The 19,589-nt window shown below is 47.8% G+C and overlaps 1 protein-coding gene across 4 annotated transcripts in view; it reads left to right on the top strand.

Annotated features, from left to right (window-relative positions):
- The window catches only part of si:ch211-26b3.4 (connector enhancer of kinase suppressor of ras 2), a 60,404-nt gene extending 40,964 nt beyond the window's left edge, over window positions 1-19,440 (top strand). Inside the window, exons 10-25 of one of the 4 annotated variants that reach the window (XR_008416151.1) lie at window positions 2,797-2,924; window positions 3,000-3,211; window positions 4,151-4,237; window positions 4,946-5,154; window positions 9,664-9,701; window positions 9,774-9,819; window positions 10,506-10,554; window positions 10,695-10,867; window positions 11,245-11,318; window positions 11,442-11,513; window positions 14,348-14,418; window positions 14,490-14,590; window positions 15,382-16,132; window positions 16,726-16,988; window positions 17,052-18,135; window positions 18,277-19,440. Coding sequence is in view for 3 of the 4 variants with exons in the window: in XM_053879957.1 (XP_053735932.1) it covers window positions 2,797-2,924; window positions 3,000-3,211; window positions 4,151-4,237; window positions 4,946-5,154; window positions 9,664-9,701; window positions 9,774-9,819; window positions 10,506-10,554; window positions 10,695-10,867; window positions 11,245-11,318; window positions 11,442-11,513; window positions 14,348-14,418; window positions 14,490-14,590; window positions 15,382-16,132; window positions 16,726-16,988; window positions 17,052-17,261 (2,484 nt within the window). In the remaining variant the exon portion in view is untranslated. Of the gene's footprint in view, window positions 1-2,796; window positions 2,925-2,999; window positions 3,212-4,150; window positions 4,238-4,945; window positions 5,155-9,663; window positions 9,702-9,773; window positions 9,820-10,505; window positions 10,555-10,694; window positions 10,868-11,244; window positions 11,319-11,441; window positions 11,514-14,347; window positions 14,419-14,489; window positions 14,591-15,381; window positions 16,133-16,725; window positions 16,989-17,051 lie in introns of all 4 variants that reach the window. The other 3 variants (XM_053879957.1, XM_053879959.1, XM_053879958.1) reach the window with 3 other exon arrangements.
- Window positions 19,441-19,589: the final 149 nt, after the last annotated feature.

Here is a 19,589-nt window from a genome sequence, read left to right on the forward strand (position 1 = left end):
GTGTGTTGGGTGTCAGATGTTGTCTCTGAAACTTGGAAACTGATGTGCTGCTTTAAGTTCAAGTCCACTTCTGACAAATCCTGAAACTTAAATATTTACCAAATACTTACTCTTATTTTAGTGCTTTATTTTAGTGATTGACCTGGAGCCGACTCGCACTGAAAAGTGGAGGATGTGTGGGCCTCTTTGCACTTGCTGCTGCCCCCGTGACCCAAGACCCGAGAAGTCAGTATACTGACTTGTGCTTCATGGTAATGAACCAAAGCTTTACGTATGAAGCCCATTTAGCAGCTGTGGCAATGATGCGTGAATGAGCAACACATCCCTCCAGTTTTCAACGCTCCTCACCTCTTAAACCAAGTAGTGGGCTGCTGGATGAGGTTGTTGACGCCGCAGCTGCGCCAAGCCTCTCACTCCACAATGTAAAAGTCGTGTTTTCGTCACTAGCTTTCGGTTTTCGTTAAATATTTCATTCTACTCTGATTTTTAAACTTGGCTGGGGAGTTATCATCCGAAAGCGCTGCTCATCCTGACGTCATGTATAATTGAAAACCAAAGCTTTTTTAGAAGCCGCTCAGGTTGGACTGTACAGACTGAACTACACAGCTACTTTTCACGATTTAAGGTGGAGCTCATTCGATCGCCCATAACACCCATAAGGTACCGCAACAGTTGAAGAGAGTGCCACACCACTGACCTTAACTGTACTTTGGGTGTCAGATGTTGTCTCTGAAACTATGGGTATGGTTCAGGTTTTTAGTCGCACAAAAAAAGACAAAGTCTGGCTGGCATGCCAGACGTTTGTCAGCTGCCAGACGTGACTGGACACTGCAGCCCAGATATTGATGTGATATCTTCTAAAGCTCTATTCTGAGTTGGGCCCAGTCAAGCGTGTCGCCGTGCCGTGGCGCTCCATCCGTGGGTGTTGAAAGTTAAAATGGTTGAAGTGCTGTTTTAACAGACTGGAATTTGTCCCATCTCCCTCCACTCACACCCACTCTCTCCCGCTGGGCTGTAATCACTAGGAGACTATTTACAGTCGGCACCGGTGCTGCCCCCAGTCTGGCTTTCCCACCGTCACCCCGTCTCTCGCCATCCCTCACTTATAATTCCCAAGTTGGAAATAAGAAGTGAACTCAGCTCGGCGGATGGCGCGATGTCAGGAGGACGTTATCGTCACGAGAGGACATCCTCTGGTTGGGTTCTCTATCCACCTCTCCATCAGAACTCAAGAATCTGCAAAGCTCCCTGGCACCGGCTTCGCCTTTGTCACCCTGAATGTTCCAGCAGAGAACGAATGTGACGCATTTAAAATGCGGACCACGTTGTGGTGACATCATAAGCGAGGCATCCTGCCATCACGGTAGACTGGATGACAAATGAACACGGGTGTCCTTGAGTCATGCTCGCGGAGAAGACCACACTGGCTTCCCCCTGGAAGAGAGTACGGCTGGAAGAATGGAGCAGCGAAGTGGAGATGAGAGAACGGTTGTCATGGGAACAGACATGCAGAACCTGGGTGTGTGCGTGAGCGTGAAGCCGCTTGAAACAAAATGACAGTATAAAGAAACTAGTCGATTTGACAGGAGACGCAACATTAAATGACTAGTAAGAGCACGAGAAGCAAATCCGAGGCAGAAGATGCTTCGATGCCGTTCAAGCTGTGGGAACACGCCATTGTTCCCCATGAGAATCAGGAAGCAGCACTCAACCATGGTGAGGACAGCGACGTGGCACTGGTGACACCAGCGCCGGCGCTGCTGCTGCTGCCTCCTGGATCACGTGACCGCTGACGTACTCCGATGGCCACTCAGTGTTTCATTCAAGGAATGGGTTTAGATACAAAAACTGTCATATCACAAGAGTTTTCTGTCGTTCAGAATGGTCTTAGAATGGCAATAGCACCATGTTCTTTCACACAAAAGCACAAATGGTACTTTTAAATTCCAAATCAGGAGAATAAGAAATTTGTGAATAAACATCATATGTGGTCTCCTACTACAAACTACATTTACTGCAGCAAACACGACAGCACTACTACTCCACGGCTACTACTGCTAATACTCCCTGAGATGCTCCTCCTTGTACTGTGAATAAAACTAAAGCAGCTACTGATATTACTGCTACGACTAATGCTGCGACTACTCTACACACTTCCCTCCTCAACCTGTAACTGTGCAGCCACTGTCTGGCTGTGTCAGTGCGATGTACTGAGGGCAGCGCTTCAGCAGAGACCGCAGGTCAAATACAACTCTCTGTCTTCAGTACTGCGAGGTACTGCACCGCCAACCCCAGTTTACGTAGCGGCTGACTAGGGCTTGCTGCGTTGGTGTAGCGCGTGCCTACTAAAGATGAAACAGCATTGTTGTCTCTTGTAATGCAACCGAAAGTCTTGGTATTAAATAGAAATCTATTTTTGCCAAACCTTGGATGAATGAGAAAGAGCCCTTTCTAGCAGAGATGGCGTATCAACACTACTCTGTTACTGTTTTGTCGCGTGTATCTTGAGCATGAGGGTGAGAGCTGCGCAGCCACAGGAGCATCAGTGCCTCATTGACATTGCAAACTGCTTTTCAATGGAGCGTTTAGATGGTGAACTCGCCCAAAGTTCCCACTTCAGGTGATGGATTCAGGTGGAAATGGCACCGTTGCAGAGTAAAGGAATCCTACAGTGGCCGATTCACTCCTTTCTGACTCGTGTAAATCCCGATTCCCTTTTATTGCCTCAGAATATGGAAAGACAAGAGAAACAAATCTACAATTCTGAGCTATTTGTTTTTTTGTTTTTTTACTCAGCCGGTCCCCACAAGCCCGACCAGCACCTCCCCGACCCCCGGCGGGACCTTAGGAATGTCCAAAATGGATGCTCAAAGCATGCAGGACGTGTACATCCTGTCCCCAGTCTCTGGCCTCTACAGCACCAGGTCAGACATGCAACTGAGCGCATCACGTATTCATGCTCCGACCCAGCTGCTGACGCCCTACTGTCGACCCTCCAGGGAGGAAATGGGTTTGATGTCATGTGATGACATCAGCCGCTACAGTGTCAGCTCTCAGTCTGGCTCCAAAGGGTCAGAGGCAGTCAGCTACTACCTGGACCAGGACAGCGGCCAGTTCTTCTCTCTGTTGGAAGGGGACGGACCACCGGGGCCAGACTACGACAGGGGTCGGAACACAGGCGTGCGGCGACGGGATAAGACGCCCACCCACGGTAAGAGCTGGCTGTGATGCTGCTGCGAGAAGAGCAGGCGGCATGTTCCGTTGAGTGTGGTCCTCACCATCAGCTTGTTGTTCTGTGTGCACGCCACGGCTCTGCCTGTGTTCGCCGGCGACACCAAATTACATTCAGTGGGTTCGGTCCAGACACACTGTCCTCACCCCCACCGTGTCAGAAGGGGTGCAAGACACTCCTCAACCATGGCATGAAGACCACAGCCACACAACACACAGAAGCCTTGCTCAGGGATGTATTCTGGGGCCTAAGGCAAACACGGTCATGCGGCCCTTGGGTTGCCATCGTTCAAGGGACCCCACCCTCCGAGCTGGCCGTCCATCTGCTTAGGGTGACCCAAGCTTCCCCCAGTCTTCAGAACAACCATAATTCATGTCATACTTCAAGTCAACATTCATCTTCATGTTTAACAGTTTTGGTGAAAAAAATCTAATGCACGTACAGTCCTCAAATAATTGCATTTTGGGGGTCCTGGAATTTTTGAGGCAGATTCAAACAATTTGGTGGTTCATAACACAGTTTTCATTTTCAATAATGTAGCAAGGCTGCACAGTGGCATGGTGGTTTGTGCTGCAGCCTCACAGCAAGAAGGTTGTTGGGTAATTCCCTTTGAGCCTCGCGGTGAGCTGGGGACCCCCCCTCATTGTGCACCCTGCCTCTTGCCCTTAGTAGCCTGGATGGGCTGCTGCCCCCCGTGACCTCGATAGGTGGAGGGAAATGGATGGATGCTGTTGATTTGGTTGAAATCCTGTCCGTCACTGTCCTTTTTTCAAATCGTCCCAGGCGTCTGTCCCCCTCACCAGCGGACACACACACACACACACACACACACACCTTGTCTCCCTCTCACCTGTCCACCTCACCAGCTGTCTCACCTGTCCTCCCGACTCTCTGATTGCACAAAATTGGTCGTTCCAGGTGACCACAGACCCGTTTCCATGCCACCCGAATATAACTGGATGGCCGAGGCCAAGGAACCCAGCATGGGCAAGAGAGGGAGCCGAGGTACACACACTCAAGCACGACAGGGGTGCGCACACTGCCAAACACTCGCTTCGCTTCATACGCATTTCAGCTCATCGCCTGGTCTGACGTGGTGCTTTGCTTGTGTGGGGATACATATCTGCCAGGTATGTATCTGGATCTGTGACAAACAAACATAAATGCCAGGAAATTGCATTTATACAAGCTCTGGGGAAATGAGGCTGCCTCTCTTTGACCTGCTCAACCGTTTTGCAGCTGGACTTCATCTGTATTCCACGGCGCATCTTGGAGTCTGCCATCTGAAACTCTATGAATAACATTAAAGCACTATATGGGCTCTGACTCCTCTCCCTGCCTCTCCAGGGCCGGCCGTCAGTCCGTCCGTCCGTCCGTCCCAAGCCCTGCTTTTTCACCAATATGTATGTGGCTAATAAGCAAATGAGGCTTCTCTGTCCACAGGGAGCAGAAGAAGGCGCTGCCACTGGCAGCCCTTCTCTACGAATCAGCGTAATCATTGCCAGCAGATTAGCAGTCAGGCCCCTGCAGCCGGATCCATATCAGTTAATACAGCTTCCAGACACTTTTTTTATCTGGAATGGTGTATTCATCTATTTTGGCTGTGGATTTCTCCACAATGATATGGCTCTCCTGCTCTCTGTGGGCTTCCTCGCTGTCCTCCATCCTCGCTGTCCTCTAACCGCCGCCGTCTCCCACTTGTCGCCGCGACAGACTCCGACAACTCCCTGCTGCGTTACCTCAGCGACGATAAGATCCTTGTGATCGAGGAGGAACCTGAAGGTCTGGGGAGAGAGAGCCGGCGGGACTCCACCAGACGCTCTCGCCGCAAGAGCCGCAATCCCAGCAGCCCCAGCTTCCCCATCAGTCCGTCCATGCTGTCCTCCACCCTCCGTCTAGACCAGCCTCCGGAGCCCTTACCTGTGAGTACACACTCTCCATCTCGAGCCCTGCTGTCTACGTGAAACTCTTCAACAAGTTCCCCAGCTACTGTTCGCCTTCAGACCCCCTGTGTCACCACCCAAATCTGCTGAGCCGACCTGAGCTCATGTGGCGCAATATTCTCCCAGACATAAACTCATGGTTCACACCGCATGTTTATCACAGATGACCAGTTCGGGTGTCGTGAACAAAATATGATGGATACATTACATTTCAAGTTCCCAAGTGATTGGTTTTGTCACGTGACTGATCTCAATTGGACCTGGGTAGTGATTCAGATTTCCCCACGCAGTAAGATACAGTATATTTCAGACTATTTATACCAAATTATACCAAAACATTGAGAACCAACACTGTACATCAGAGGCGGGCAATTATATATTACAAAATCCATTTTTGGAAAAAAAAAAAAATTGATTATAAATCACAAAAAACTTTGGACCAAACACCTATGAAAGATTAAAAGGCAATTATTTCAAAGTATATTTTCAATTTTCTTTGAATGTATTTTGAGGAGCAAGAGATACTCACATTTGACAAATGATTAGAAGAAAACTACATTTTTAGTCTTAACATGCGATATATTTTCTGGTGAAAAAGTAGATCTTATATAAGAAAAAGGACAGAAAATAGTCAAAGAAGTACATCAAAGACGTACTGTTGCATAGTGAGTCTGACCTCATCATCGCCATGAAAATACAGACCAAGGCATTTGCTGTCAAGAGTCGTAGCAGTAGTATCTAACGTGCTGCATTTTTGAAAACATCTGGTTCAGACTACATGTTCCACCACACATGGAGAGGGAATAATGGACTTCTAGTTGATTTCAGAAATCGATATTGCAGGAAAATACTGTAGTTTCAGATCAGTTTTCGACTGACACTAGAAAGACTAGAACATGTTGACAATGCAGGACACAGCGATGATATCCAGAAAGTAAGTGAAGGAATTTGACCTTTTTAGCTTAAGAAAGGTCCTAAAATATGATGAGACGTCTCCATAACTGAATCCACTTATGATTAAAAACATGGGTGACATCATCTACAAAGCCTTATGAATTGACTAATAATGCATCATAGATGAGCCCTTTGTATGAAATGTAGCCAAAGGCTTTGTCTCAGTTTCATGTACTATGAAGTGGACCTTTTGTAAAGATCCTCAGGGCAACTGGACGATAGAATTAAAAGCTTTTAATAAATAATGTCTGAGAAAACAAAGAAAAAAATCATTGGCTTTCTAGAACTCCAGTGTTAATTTAATCAATATTGGATGTAAATAGAGTAACTTGTGATGAGTGAGCGACTAAATACTGGATAAATACTTGTTATTGAATCTCACATGTTGACTTTCATAGCATTGAAGCAACGAGAATGTCTGGATTTATCAACAGGACAACCATGAATACCTGTGAACAAACCTGGCAAGCCGTCCTCCCTCCCACGGCGTCATACATTGACCTTGGGAAAATGGACTTTTGCGTCCTAAACTGACGCTGAAGGCAGCCTTCAGCGCTGCATGTCGACGCGTCAGGTTTCCAATTGAAGCAGATGTTGCTTATTCTGACGTGGGTAGCGGCGCTAAGGTTAGCCATGGGATGTGTTCATTTTGTTCCATACATAGTAACATTTCAGTTGCACCCAACCCTGCTCAAGGCGTCAGCTTGCAAGGCGAAGCCTGACTTTGATGTCAACATGGGACATAGCCCACTTTGTATTACAGCGTGGGTTGAATCGGAATGGTTTAAATAACTATATACCCAGTAGTGTTGCTCCCTATTTGTTTCATGGATACATTTCCATTCCTTTTTTCGGTGTATGAAATAGCGTTGATAATGTGCGCTGGATAGGACAGCAGGTGGCAGCCACTTACGGCCCACACTCTGAAGGACGAAGAAGACTACGCATGAATAGATAATCCTGCTGCGTGTACAGAGTGCAAGAGCAAACTGTAGGATTCATATTCATGACAGTAAATGTCAGGCTGGAAACCTGCCCTCAACTGTGATCATGACCCTGAGGAAGGAACAGCTTGTGTCTTGGGTCACGGTGTGTTGCCGTGTTACAGGTCACGTCTGTGTTTGGGGACGTCAGGTACAGAGGAGACCAAGGAGAATGGGGTTGATGGCTGTTGTTACATAGCTGCCGGTTGGGCGGATTATGAGCGCGGCGGCGACTGTCACGCTCGTCGGCCAATGTTCTGCTGCTGTTTGATCACGCACACAAACAGGACTGCATCTGTATGCAAGGTAGATGTGTCTCACCACTACTCAGCCTAATGTGCTGGTCTCTACAGAGGCGCCAGCTTCTAAAGAGGAGCTACTTGGTGATGTACACACACACACACACACACACACACTGAGGTAGGTGGATGACTCAGCATCAGCCAGGACAATTACAAGTGAGGCCGACGGCGGTTAAAACACAGCGCACGTAAACACACACAGACGCCCGGCAGGCTTACAGGTTAGCCCCCCCCCCATCTTCCCTCGCTGTGGTGACTCATGCTGTGTCCTTTTCCTTTTCTGTCCACCATCAGCTCATGATTGCTTCTTCAATTAACCTTCAGGAATATGCTTTCGTTTACTTGCAAATGACGGATGAAGGCTGAGGGCTATTTCTGAACGTACATAGTTCCCAGCCAAAATTACAATCTAATCTCTCCACCTGCTCTCGGATCTGCCACCAGTTTTCTCTCCAACTGCCTGGAAACTTTGAAAAATGAAGGCGAACAGGTCAGGTTTTGCTTGTTTTGTGGTGACTCCAAAGCCTCCTCAGATGGCTTCAAAGTCCTCCTGCAGGTGAGGAGCCGGAGATCTGGCCAAGCTCACCGAGGAGCTCACTTTCAGTTCAGGCCCTTTTGTTCCCAGTTAGGTGTTTTGCCCATTAGCTCACGATGCTGCTCTGGTTCTGTTAACAGTGGCGAAACTTTCATGGTGTAATGGGCATCGTGTTGGCTGGCCTAGGAACACAGTGCCTCAAATTGAAGATTAAGAGGGAGTGAGGTTGCTGTGCTTCAAACGCCCCTGATTCTAGTTGCTGCACCATGGAGTGGACTACACTTGTTAAAAAGCAGATGGCCGAACGTTTCAAGTCTGTAGATGCCAAAAGCAGGAATCTGAAAAAGCACTTTTGGGCTGACATTATTGTCATATGTTTAAAGTTTATTCTAGTTTGACTTGCAACCCTGAAATGCCGCTGCATTAAAGTGGTGGCAAGCCTCCGTCACTGTGATGGCACCACAACCTCACCTAAGCTAGTTTGTTGTCTATAATGATCTGTAAACAGCGAATAAGACACAGCAACCGGATCTGGTGCCAGTGTGAAGTCTATTTCTCAGAAATCCATTCAGTTTCATTGCTAATGGAAATAAAGCCAGTGGCTTTGTGCCGGTGTTGAATAGCAACATGTGAAAGGGGATCTTAACCTTTTTGATCTTGTGGCCCGAACAAATGGGCCCGGGGCCCATTCAAGTCATAGAACTGATTCATAACTCTTGATTTCATTTGTGATCAATAACCATTGTTAATCTACTCACACGTAAACAAACCAAAGCCTTGTGAAATGACATGAAACCATGGGATCGTTGCAAAGATATTTATTTGTCATGGAAAAGTCCAACCAGCAGGAGAAGCAGGTGCAAGTCATGTTCATCACATTTGCTGAAGAAAAAAATACCCTTGATGCAAACTGTTGAGAAACTGAATACAATTCTGAACAAAATAAATATCATAAAACCATGTATGAATAAAAATAATACATTTTTCTCCAAAGAAGATCTAAGTGAAGTGTAGTCGTATATAGTATATATAAGAGTTGCCATTTCAAAACAGGTGCATTCATGTGGAGATTTTACTGTTGGGGGCGACATGACTTTGATTATCATTTTTCTCTTTCCAAGAACTTCTCCATAGTTGTCAACTATCACAGCTTTGCAGCTGTCAAGTCACTTCAGTGACACAGTACTGCCACCATATGTGGCTCATGGATTACAACTGAGCGTCTTGCAGCCCTCGCGGCCCAGAGGTGCAGCAGCAACAATAACATAAAAAACTTTAGTGGCCCTCAAGGAGGCGCTCGCGGCCCAACCAAGGGCCCCGGCCCTATGGTGAAGAATCACTGATCTAGTGGATGTTTGTCACCAGGGTGAATTGTAACTTCTTGTGATGGGTCTCCGACTTAATTAAAGAGTATAAACCCAATCATCCTGTTGCAGTGGACATGGTGCAGTACAAAATCCAGTTTGTTATTATTCTGTGTATTCAGAATGAGAGTAATACATTTGTCAATATCTTTTTTGGTTTGAGAGGTCTGATTCTTTTCCATTTTTCTGCTCCTGTGACCTTCTTTGGATTGACGCGGGCGTCTTAAATGACAGCTCTTTCCATCAAGTCCATCTGAAAGTGTGTGTAGTGGCAGGTGTTACAAAGAGAATTTAGGTTTTAAGGGGGGATGGTGTGGCAATAATAACCTCGATTTTCTCCTCTATTCCAGCGAGGAGCCGACACGCTGCGCGCAGACACAACAGACAGGTAGGTTTGTGAATGCGCTTCCATATGAGGAGAAGAAAAGGTCAGATGTGACGACATGCTCTGCTTCTGCAGCAGGTACTCGGGTTCAGGGAGCTCAGGCGCTGCCTCCATGAGGAAGGTGAGCGCATCCCGGCCGCCGGTTCTTTGCCCATCGTCTCGTACACACTCGGGGAAAACAAAACAGCCACTGAGCTGAACAATGAGACGAGATTCTCTTCTAACAGAACGTTTCATATTTAGGTCAGTGTGATACAGGAAGCTCATTAGCTGCGCGAGATGTAGCAAACAATGACTCAGCTCACTAGTCTGCAAACACACTTTACTCATCAGTATAATCTGCGTTAATAGCTGGGAGGCAAGTTTGGCATTGTCTCTGCTAATGTTATCACCAGCAGACACACAGACCTGCTTAGAGCCGCGGGACGATAATATGGATCGCGCGTTATTGTTTACACTAGCGCCAGGGATTCAATCTTATCTATTTATTTTTGGTCTGTTGGCTCACACCAGCCGACGTTCAGCAGCTAGATTTGGCTCATGTGGCTGAGGTCTAAGGGTGATTTTAAAACGTTGTTAGCTTAGCCTTCTGCGATAGCATAGCTTATACAGTCGCCACACCAGATATGGGAAATATCATTTGATGCTGACGTAGGTCCACTCTGGTTTTATATTCCAGCTCATTTAAGTTTGATATTTTTTAATTATTGGCGGTGTTTAACACACAAGCCTCCTTTTTCAGACTAAAACAACTTGCAGCAATTGAAATCTGTTTTCAACGTGTTCACCTCTCACTTTCTTTTGCAGTCTTTTCACTATACCTCTCTAAGAACGAAAACCAAAAAGCGGAGTAAAGGTAGGCTCAAGTCTGGCGCTGAGATTTTGCATGTCGAGGAACACAGACTTGGAATGAAGCCTGTGCAACATTCAGGCAGAGGGACACACGTTCAGACTTAATTCATAGTTAACCAAGGGAAACTCTTCAATGTCGCCCAGGATCCCTAACCAGTGCCAGTCGGAGGAGAATCTCCTGTAAGGACCTGGGGCACGGCGACTGTGAAGGCTGGCTTTGGAAGAAAAAGGACGCCAAAGGCTACTTCACTCAGAAATGGCGGAAGTACTGGTTCATCCTGAAGGAGTCGTGTCTCTATTGGTACACCAATCAGAATGTAAGTGCTCTGAGACGCACCAGTGTGTCGTCCGCTGGCCCCACGCCTTTATCAATGCATGTACCGGTACAGACTGGTAGTTTTAGTTCATTCATCAGGAGCAAAAAGAACAAATCAATCACTATAAAGGTGAATAATTAACACAAATGATAAGATTGTTGCTCCCAATTTTGGCCATTTCGTCTTCTTCTTCTTTTTCTTCTTCTTCTTCTTATGCTTATCATCATCATCATTGTTATTATTATTTACTCGTTGGGCAGAATAACTGTCCATATATTATTTTATCATCATTTTTTTTATCAGTGTGCATGTGACTCCTCTGTCTCTCTGGTGTCGATGATGACGTAGCACTTCGCTCCATCTGTCTCTGCCTGCAGGATGAGAAAGCTGAGGGCTTCATCAGCCTGCCCGAGTTCAGAATAGACCGAGCCATCGAGTGCAGGCGGAAATTGTGAGTGCCGCTCACATGTTTCCCCAATTATTCACACACACACACATCACACACCAATCAGCAGCGTATTCAGCCCAAAACACAATGACCTGCTTCTCCCACTTGTGTCTGACTGATTTGCAGCGCCTTCAAAGCCTGCCATCCCAAGATCAAGAGCTTCTTCTTCGCCACCGACTGTCTGGAGGAAATGAATAGGTGAGGGCGTCTATACGTGTGTGTGTCTGTGTGTGTGTGGTCGAGACGTTGGTCGTGACACGGACCACAGTCACAGGCCGTCACACGTCTGGTCATGAATATTTGAACTGAGTAAACCAAGTTTACCAGCAACACAACACGGAGCATGAATAAGGCATGACCTTGCCCTTCTTCAAATCTAGGGCGCTGTGTGCATGTGGGGTGGTGGGGCGGGGGGCAGAGCTGTTTGATGAGCTGTAATTATCCACACCTCTCATCAATGGCACGGGGAGATAATGAGCCCAGAGTAATTCAGCAGCCACATTTGACAAGTTGGTGTGAACAGCTCATTGTGTGTGTGTGGAAAACAAAGCCAATAAATGGGGTCAGGCGCTACGTTGAACTGCACGCTTCTAACAGTCACTGAAACCCGACTGAATCTGTGGAGTGATGTCATCAACAAGCACACGTTTCCTGCGCTCACGGGATTCGTCGTTTTGTTGGCGAGTGAAAAGTACTTTTTAAAGAACTTCCACGACGGAAAGAACTTTGTGATGGATTTGAACTCGCACATTTCTCAACAACAACATTAAATACTCAGGAGACTGTTGTCTTTGCCTTGCAAGAATGATACAGCGGATGTTGAGTTTCAAATAAGAGTGGCGCTACATCATTGACGTGAGCTAGCTTAGCAACTATGCTAATGGTTAACGTCTCCGTACACCAGTAGATAACAACTTCTAAATCTTCTTGGGTGAACTAACAATCAATCTGACCTCAGAGAACAAAATATATAACGTTATTATGCCGCATTCCATTTAGTAAGTCGGAGCTCGGAATGTCACAGCCGAGTTAAGACAGTGTCATAGGCATTGACCAGGCTAGCAATAGCCACTGTTAGCACTGCTCACATTGTAATTTGCCTATAGAACATGTTAAATTGTACTACTGAAGCATATATATATATATATATATATATATATATATATATATACGCCATAATATCATGTATTGAACAAATTGAAAGACAATAGCTACGACTCAAATCCATGCGATACGATGGGAAGTCTCCGCACTGTTGTCCGAGCAGCCATTTTGGATTGTGACCACACACTTTCCTACCAGGAATTCTGGCGTCAGCAGGAGGCAGCATGTCCCTCTTCTGAGGACAACTGTATTGCAGCAGCAGGCCGTCTCAGGAGCAGTTTTGTTGACTTCCATTATGAAGCTCCAGCAGCCGCTCCTCACCCAGTCCCATCATAGCTGCGCTAAACGGCTACGTGCTACAGTAGTTGTGCTGTTTACCACATTATCTCAGTTGTGTAGTCTGACTGAGGAAAATAGAATTTCTCTCCCAAAGCCGAACTAAGCTGTTGACATGCGTCTTCCATGCAATGGTTGGGTTTTCTGCGCCCTCTTGTAACCATGCTTGGTGACATCATCAGAAGGCGACAGCCTGGTCTAGCCGTCCTCACACTTGCGTCGTTTACATCCCAGTACACACATACACCAAATGAAAACAGCCAGCAAGACAGTTCAGACGAACCTGGCTCGCAAAGTTCAAAGGTCAACTCGACTTTGACTTACTCACTGGACTACTAAACAACATGGCGTGTTCAATCCTGAACCATTTGAATGACGTCATGTTTTAATCTTGAAAATGACTGTGAAACACTTTCGACCATCATGACGTGAGGCCGGCAGGTTTGCGCACGCGTTCCGGCACGGTGGAGTCGATGCCTTTGAGATGTCCCCCCCGCAGCATTGGCGCTCATTAAAGAGCCAGCCACGTTCAAAGACGGAACTCTCTCATTTGAATCGGTGATGGACTGGAGAGAGACTCTCCTCACTTCAGTCTTCTTCTTCCTTAAAAGTGTCTTGAAAGAATTCAGCTTGGCTCCCATTCCAACCTGCAGATAGCTCGCGCGGAAGTGGCTGCAAATGAGCTGCAGTTTATCATGAAACAGCAGAAATGTGCGGCTTATTAATGGAGAGTCTTTGACAGACAGAAGACTGGAGGTCTGAGTCACGCCGGGCTCTTCTGCTTTAAATAGACATTGTTTCAAGTTTCATCCAGGGATTGGATGGGAAGCAGAACATTCTATGATGTGAATTTCACACGTTTCCAAAACAGATTGTGCTGCTTTTATAAGTCGCCAGTGCGCCGTGGGGATGTGGATGGATCTGGTTGGGCTTTGGAGCTGGACAGACAGACAGACAGACAGACGGACTGATGGGAAGCGGAAGTGACCGTCATCTGGGACTGTTCAAAGTGTCTGGGACTGAATAGGATCGTCCATCTATGTCATTATCGCGGCGCTTTTGTCTGCTCATCAGAGACGGAGTGAGTCAGACGCTGTCAGGAGATGCTGACTTCATTATTCAGCCAGTGTTTTTTTTTCATGCATCACCTGCTTTAACCAGAGGCCCAGATTTATACTTGAGCCAGGTGGTGTTGAATATTTGCCCCTCAGTGAATTACCAGCAACATTTAAACAACAGTCACACGCGACGGGAAGTTACACAGCCAGAGGCCACAGTCCAAAGGTTATTTGCTGCAGAAAGGAGGGAGCAATATTTTTCCCGTTTCAAATCCTTTTTTGTCAGGTAAAGACGACTGGCAGAAAATATCCTCAACTCGTTGCCTGGAGAGACATCATGGCACCATCATCATGTGTGACCAAACCCACCCTCAAGAGTCACCTTCGCACCCTTCATTTGAGAGCAAAACTCAACCTTGTCTTTGGACTTTTAAACGGCTCATTTCTCACTTCTTGGCTGAGTGTTTCTGGAGCATCCCCCACACCTGTTGTGATGTGCTGAACAGCATTTCCTCTGCTGTCACTCCACTCCAGGTGGATGAACCGACTGGGCTTAGCTGCCATTGGCTACACCCCTGACGACAAGGTGCCGCGCCCTGACGAAGGTGAGTGGCGCCGATCTTCCTCACATCGTGCTCCCAAACGTCGACCTGACTTGCGCGCCGCCCCTCACCAGACTACTGGAGCGAGAGCGACCAGGACGAGGTGGACGGCTCCATGACGCTCAAGCAGGAGGCGCCGGCCTCTCTGTGCGACACCTACCACCGCACGCCATCGGTGAGTCAACACTCGCACGACCGCCCGCTCATGCTCAGCCTCTAGTCTTAAAGGCGCTCTCACGAGGAATAAAACACCAAGCGCACTCGGACCGGACTCCGTGCGCGGCCAACACCGTCACTCCTGCCAGCACGTGTTCATTATCCGACCACTGGATGGCGACAAACGCTAACCGATATTTCACAGGGACTGACACCAGGCGGACGAAATAGAGCAAACCTTCCCCCGGTTTGAACCCTGAGGAAGACGCGTGCGTTGAATTATTATTAGTGTAAAGAAAAAACGCTGTAAAAAATGTATACAAATATGAATTACTATGATTGGTGGTTATTTTGAAATATATTTGTTACTGTTAAAGTGGTCAATATTTCCTCAAAGACAATTTCACTATTTTGATTGGGGAATATTAAATTAATAAATTAAAATATATTGAAAATGTTCAAAGAAAACGTTTGCAGCAGAAAAAAAGCTTCAACCTTGTTTAAAAAATAAAAGCACACACAGTTGAACAGTTGAAATCCAGATTCAAACCCATGAAGACTTTGAGGTACAGAGCCTCAGGATGTACCTCCGAGAGCCAGGAGTGGTTCCGGGAGATTTCTCTGCTCATCCTCCATCTCATTGCTTCTCGGCTCTCATGCTTTGCTGTTTTGTACTCTTTCCTGTCCCTCTGTCCTCTCTCTCACTCTGCCTGTCCTCCTCTTTTTCTTGTTTTGCGCCGCACATCCTCCGTGTTTGTGTTCCCGCCCTGCTCTCTGCGTACTAATCGCCCCCCTCACCCACCGCATCAGACTAACTTCCTGCACAGTTACGACCAGCTTCCCCGCTCCGTCAGCTCCATGAGCCTCATGCGCTCCACTCCATCCCCACGTCCTTTATCAATGAGTGCCTCCACCTCCCCCATCCCACCACAGATGCTCTCTTCCACGTCCCCTCTCCCTCTCCAGGTCAATTCCTCTAGCCCCTTCCCAGAGCCCAAGCATGGTCGCCACTTCTCCAGCGAGTCCACGCACTCCCATTCCTCGGCAGAAGATCAGCGGGGCGAAGGCATGGGCATGGGCACGGGCACCGGCAGCACCAGCACCCACTCCTCCGGATGCCGCTCGTCCCATCGTGAACGCCGTTCCTGGCAGGACCTCATTGAAACGCCTCTGACCAGCGCTGGGCTGCACTTCCTTCAGACGGCGCCCGGGGACAGCGATTATGGGGGTGTGATGGGGGGCATGTCCGGGGAGATGGGCCTGTACGGCCTGGGCAGACAGGGCATGTCGCCAGAGAGACGCAGACAGGCCACGCTGCCCGTGAGGAGACACCACGCTGCTGAGCGGGACAGGGAGCGGGACGGGCCCTTCCCTCTGGAGCGAGGCCCGTACACTCACAGCCACACGCACAGACGCTCACACAAGCAGCGCAGCCAGAGTCTGCCCAGGAACAGAGACCCCATGCCAGGAAAGCTGCTCCACACCGCAGCTCATATGGAGGAGAGGAGTGAGGATGAGGAGGCGGAGGGCCAGGCGGCGGACCTGCTGGAGGGGGAGGAGGGTAAGGCCACTCTTTGATACGGCTCCATGTGCTTGGGCTGGCCTGCGTCCGTGTTCCAGTCAGGTGATGGCGCGCGCCCGATCTCAGTGCTTCTTGGTGCCGTCACTGAGATGTTTGGGGACAATTCAAGCACGCTGACGATTCCTTCTTTCAGTTGAAGGCGCGGTGTGGAAAAACGACTCCCAGCGGTTCTCCTCCGAACTGTGGCAGTAACCTCCCAGTTCCGAGGGCTTTGCATCTACCATTTACCTTCACTGTATTTGGCTGATCCAGTGACACCAGTGCTGCGCTTGAGAAACTCTAAACCTTGAACTTAACCAGACTAGGGGAGAGTTTCACAGCTGTAAAACGCAGCCCAGGACACAGGCACCGGTGTATTTTTTCAAGTATGACATCATTCAAGATCGTAATAGAAATATTCATCCTCGATACCAGTATGTTTCCACCTCCCGCAGTTATACGGTGTATTTATTGATGTCACTTTTAGTTCGGCATCTGGGGAATATTTTAAGTGAAGCCTGTTCTTTCGCTGGTGAAAACACGCGTTTTGCTGATTCTCTTCCCGCGCCAGTCATAAAGTGTTTCAATCTCAGACCTGCGGGAGTTGAGAGTGGAGAGCAGAGAGAGAAGAGTGTCGGAGGGCCGGGAGCGACGGGTGTCGGAGGGCCGGGAGCCGGAGACTTTAGACGGACTGGAGCAGCTGTACAGGACCCTGGAGCAGGCCAACGTCACCGCCCTGGGAGACCCGCGGCCCTGTGGCAGGCAGGAGCTCCGGCGATGTTTCACTCAGAGAGCCCGGGACCCCCTGCTCAACGACAGGCTGCACCGGGTCCGAGCGCTGCGCAGCACCTTGAAGGTAGCGTGGAGATCCGCCGGCGAGTTGCGATCCCATCTGACGACTGGTGTTTGTGTGCTCCAGGCCAAAGAGTCGGAGCTGGCGGTGATCTGTGCCCTGCTGGAGGACCCGGCTCTGTGCTCCCAGACCTTCAGAGAGTGGAAGCAGTGGCACAGCGAGCTCTACTCAGACATCTGCCAGCTCAGCCCCGGCACCAACGGCCAGGACGATCTCTCCCCTTTGGCCGCTCCACTCATGACCCACACACACTCTTTCATCGAGACGCACGTGTGACATCCACCCGCAGAGCTTTACATCCTGATCACGCTCATGTTGTAACAAGTGTAAATATCATAGAGGGAAGAGTCTGCGTGTATGAACTTTTGATAATCCTGAGGACCCCACCGGGTGCCTACTGCATGCCTGAACAAAAAGCATTATTCTTCCTTTGTCTATGGAACTCAGCAGTAATGCCACATGCTTGTCCAAACACGGAGACTTTTTAACACGTCCTTTGTATGTTTTGCTATATTTTCTGGTTGTTTTGGGGTTTAGGGGGAGCTATGTAGCAGCAATACGGAGGAGAATCCTTTTCACCACAGCACTGTACTTTTGTACCGACGAACTTTGCACCCAGAGCCACCAGTCCTCCCCCTTTCTCCCTCTGTCGCTTTGATTTAGTCGTCCATTCACATTGATTTCCAGTGACTTCACCGTTATCCCAAACCCACGGGGCAGCGGAGCCGCCAGCCAGCCAGCCAAAAGTGTCGCCACGCCCGACTGAAGTTGCACGTGATTCCAAACTGTGAAGCGTTTCATACCCGGCGAAGGATGGATTCCACTGTTGACTTTCTCCACTTATGAGTTCCCTCCTCTCTTTCTAGTCATCAAAGACTTGTGTATATGTGTATACTGCGGTGTACACTAATGTAAATGTCTGCGTTCCACTACCACTGTGATATGCTTGGAGAGGTAGCGGAGGGAAGGCGGAGAGTGTGGAGATCTGCGTGGGTGTTTTTTTTTTTTTTTTTGTTTTTACCTGAACGCTAGAGCTTGAGTTTGTTTTTCAAATGGGTCACAACAAAGAATGCACTTTCTCTATCTCTATCAGTCATTGGCTACATCACAGGGTCTGTCTCATCAGCCTCATCGCTGTTCAGAATATCAGGTAAAAGCATTTGCCGTCTCATTTTCTAAAGATTTGTGTACAGTCGACAAATATATTTCAACATAGAAGAAGAATATATAAAAATCTATTTACGTTTTGTGTTATAGATATAATGTAAAGTATACTGTATTCTATGCCAAGGTTTTGCAGTGTCGCCCTCTTCACCTTGTTGATGCTGGGTGCTGATCAGACGCAGGAGAAGAAACAACAACCGACCTTTCACCCCAGCGACAGTGTCGGTTGGACCGCAGATGATCTCCTGGTGGTGCATGAGTTAAGGCCTGGGACTGAGCGGACAGGGATCATTTGTGTTCGACTTTTATTTGATCTTCCTCTCACGATTGCAAGATTAGACTTGTAGCGCATGAAACATGCAACCGCACTGTTGAATACTTCTTTATTTTCACGATCAAATGCTCAAAGACACACACACTGTACGGCCAGCTGAGGAGATGAGCTGCTGCTCGGCATGTTCTAATGCAGAGCCTCCTTCAGCAGCAGGAGGTTACAACTCAACGCTTCCACGGGGGCGTGGCTTAATTGCCAGGAACGCGTGAGAAGCTATTTGACCTTTCCGGTGGACGGTCTGTTCTGTCTGTCAAACATCAGGCCAAGGACTCACTAAGACTCAGAGACACACGTAGCAGCTGCTGCATCCAGCACTAACTGTAATTATTCTCCATATTTTTCCGAGTGCAGATTCAGGTTTTATTCATCACATGACACTGTCGTGAAATAGCTCAACACACCCCAGAGATAACTAGTTTTCAGAAGGTTCATTTGAGAGCGCCACAAAAACGATGCAAGCACTTTCCCTGTGCCTCCCAACCCTCACTTTGGCAAGGCTGGACTGAGACTGAGAGCGAGCTTACACACACTCAGCCACAGTTTTGGATGGCTTGACTGAGACAAAAGAGGTGGAAGGCTCTGACTGTGTTATCCCCTCTGGAGCTGTGTGTGTGTGGAGACCTGCAGAAACAGGACGACATAGGGAGATTCCACTGTGTGTTCTTTCAGGGGTGTACACCTCCTGGTACATTGCACAGGTGTGTAAGATGTAAGTTGCACTGCGACATTAAAAAAGGAACATATTGCTCTTTTTCAAGGATAATATTAGCTTACTGTTAATCTGTACATTCAACTGACTGAAGATGATATTGAAAAAAGAAGAAATGATGTTTATTCTTCCTAAAGTAGCCTTTTTTTGGTTTCATATATATGAATATAAATATATATATATATTACAGAAAAGATACAGATTGTAAACTTAAGTTGTTAATCTTTGACTTCAATAAACTGAATCCTCTGCACTACGAGCAATGCTTGGTGTATTTGTTCTTAAAAATATGAAGCCTGGCAACTGCAACACCTTTTCATTTGAACGTTGCCTTTTCATCTCGCTCAGAACTGATTAGGATTTGTCCAAACGCAGCACCGCTGAATGACCTTTTCAT

Source organism: Synchiropus splendidus, chromosome 11 (assembly GCF_027744825.2).
Source record: "Synchiropus splendidus isolate RoL2022-P1 chromosome 11, RoL_Sspl_1.0, whole genome shotgun sequence".
Lineage (NCBI taxonomy): Eukaryota > Metazoa > Chordata > Actinopteri > Syngnathiformes > Callionymidae > Synchiropus > Synchiropus splendidus.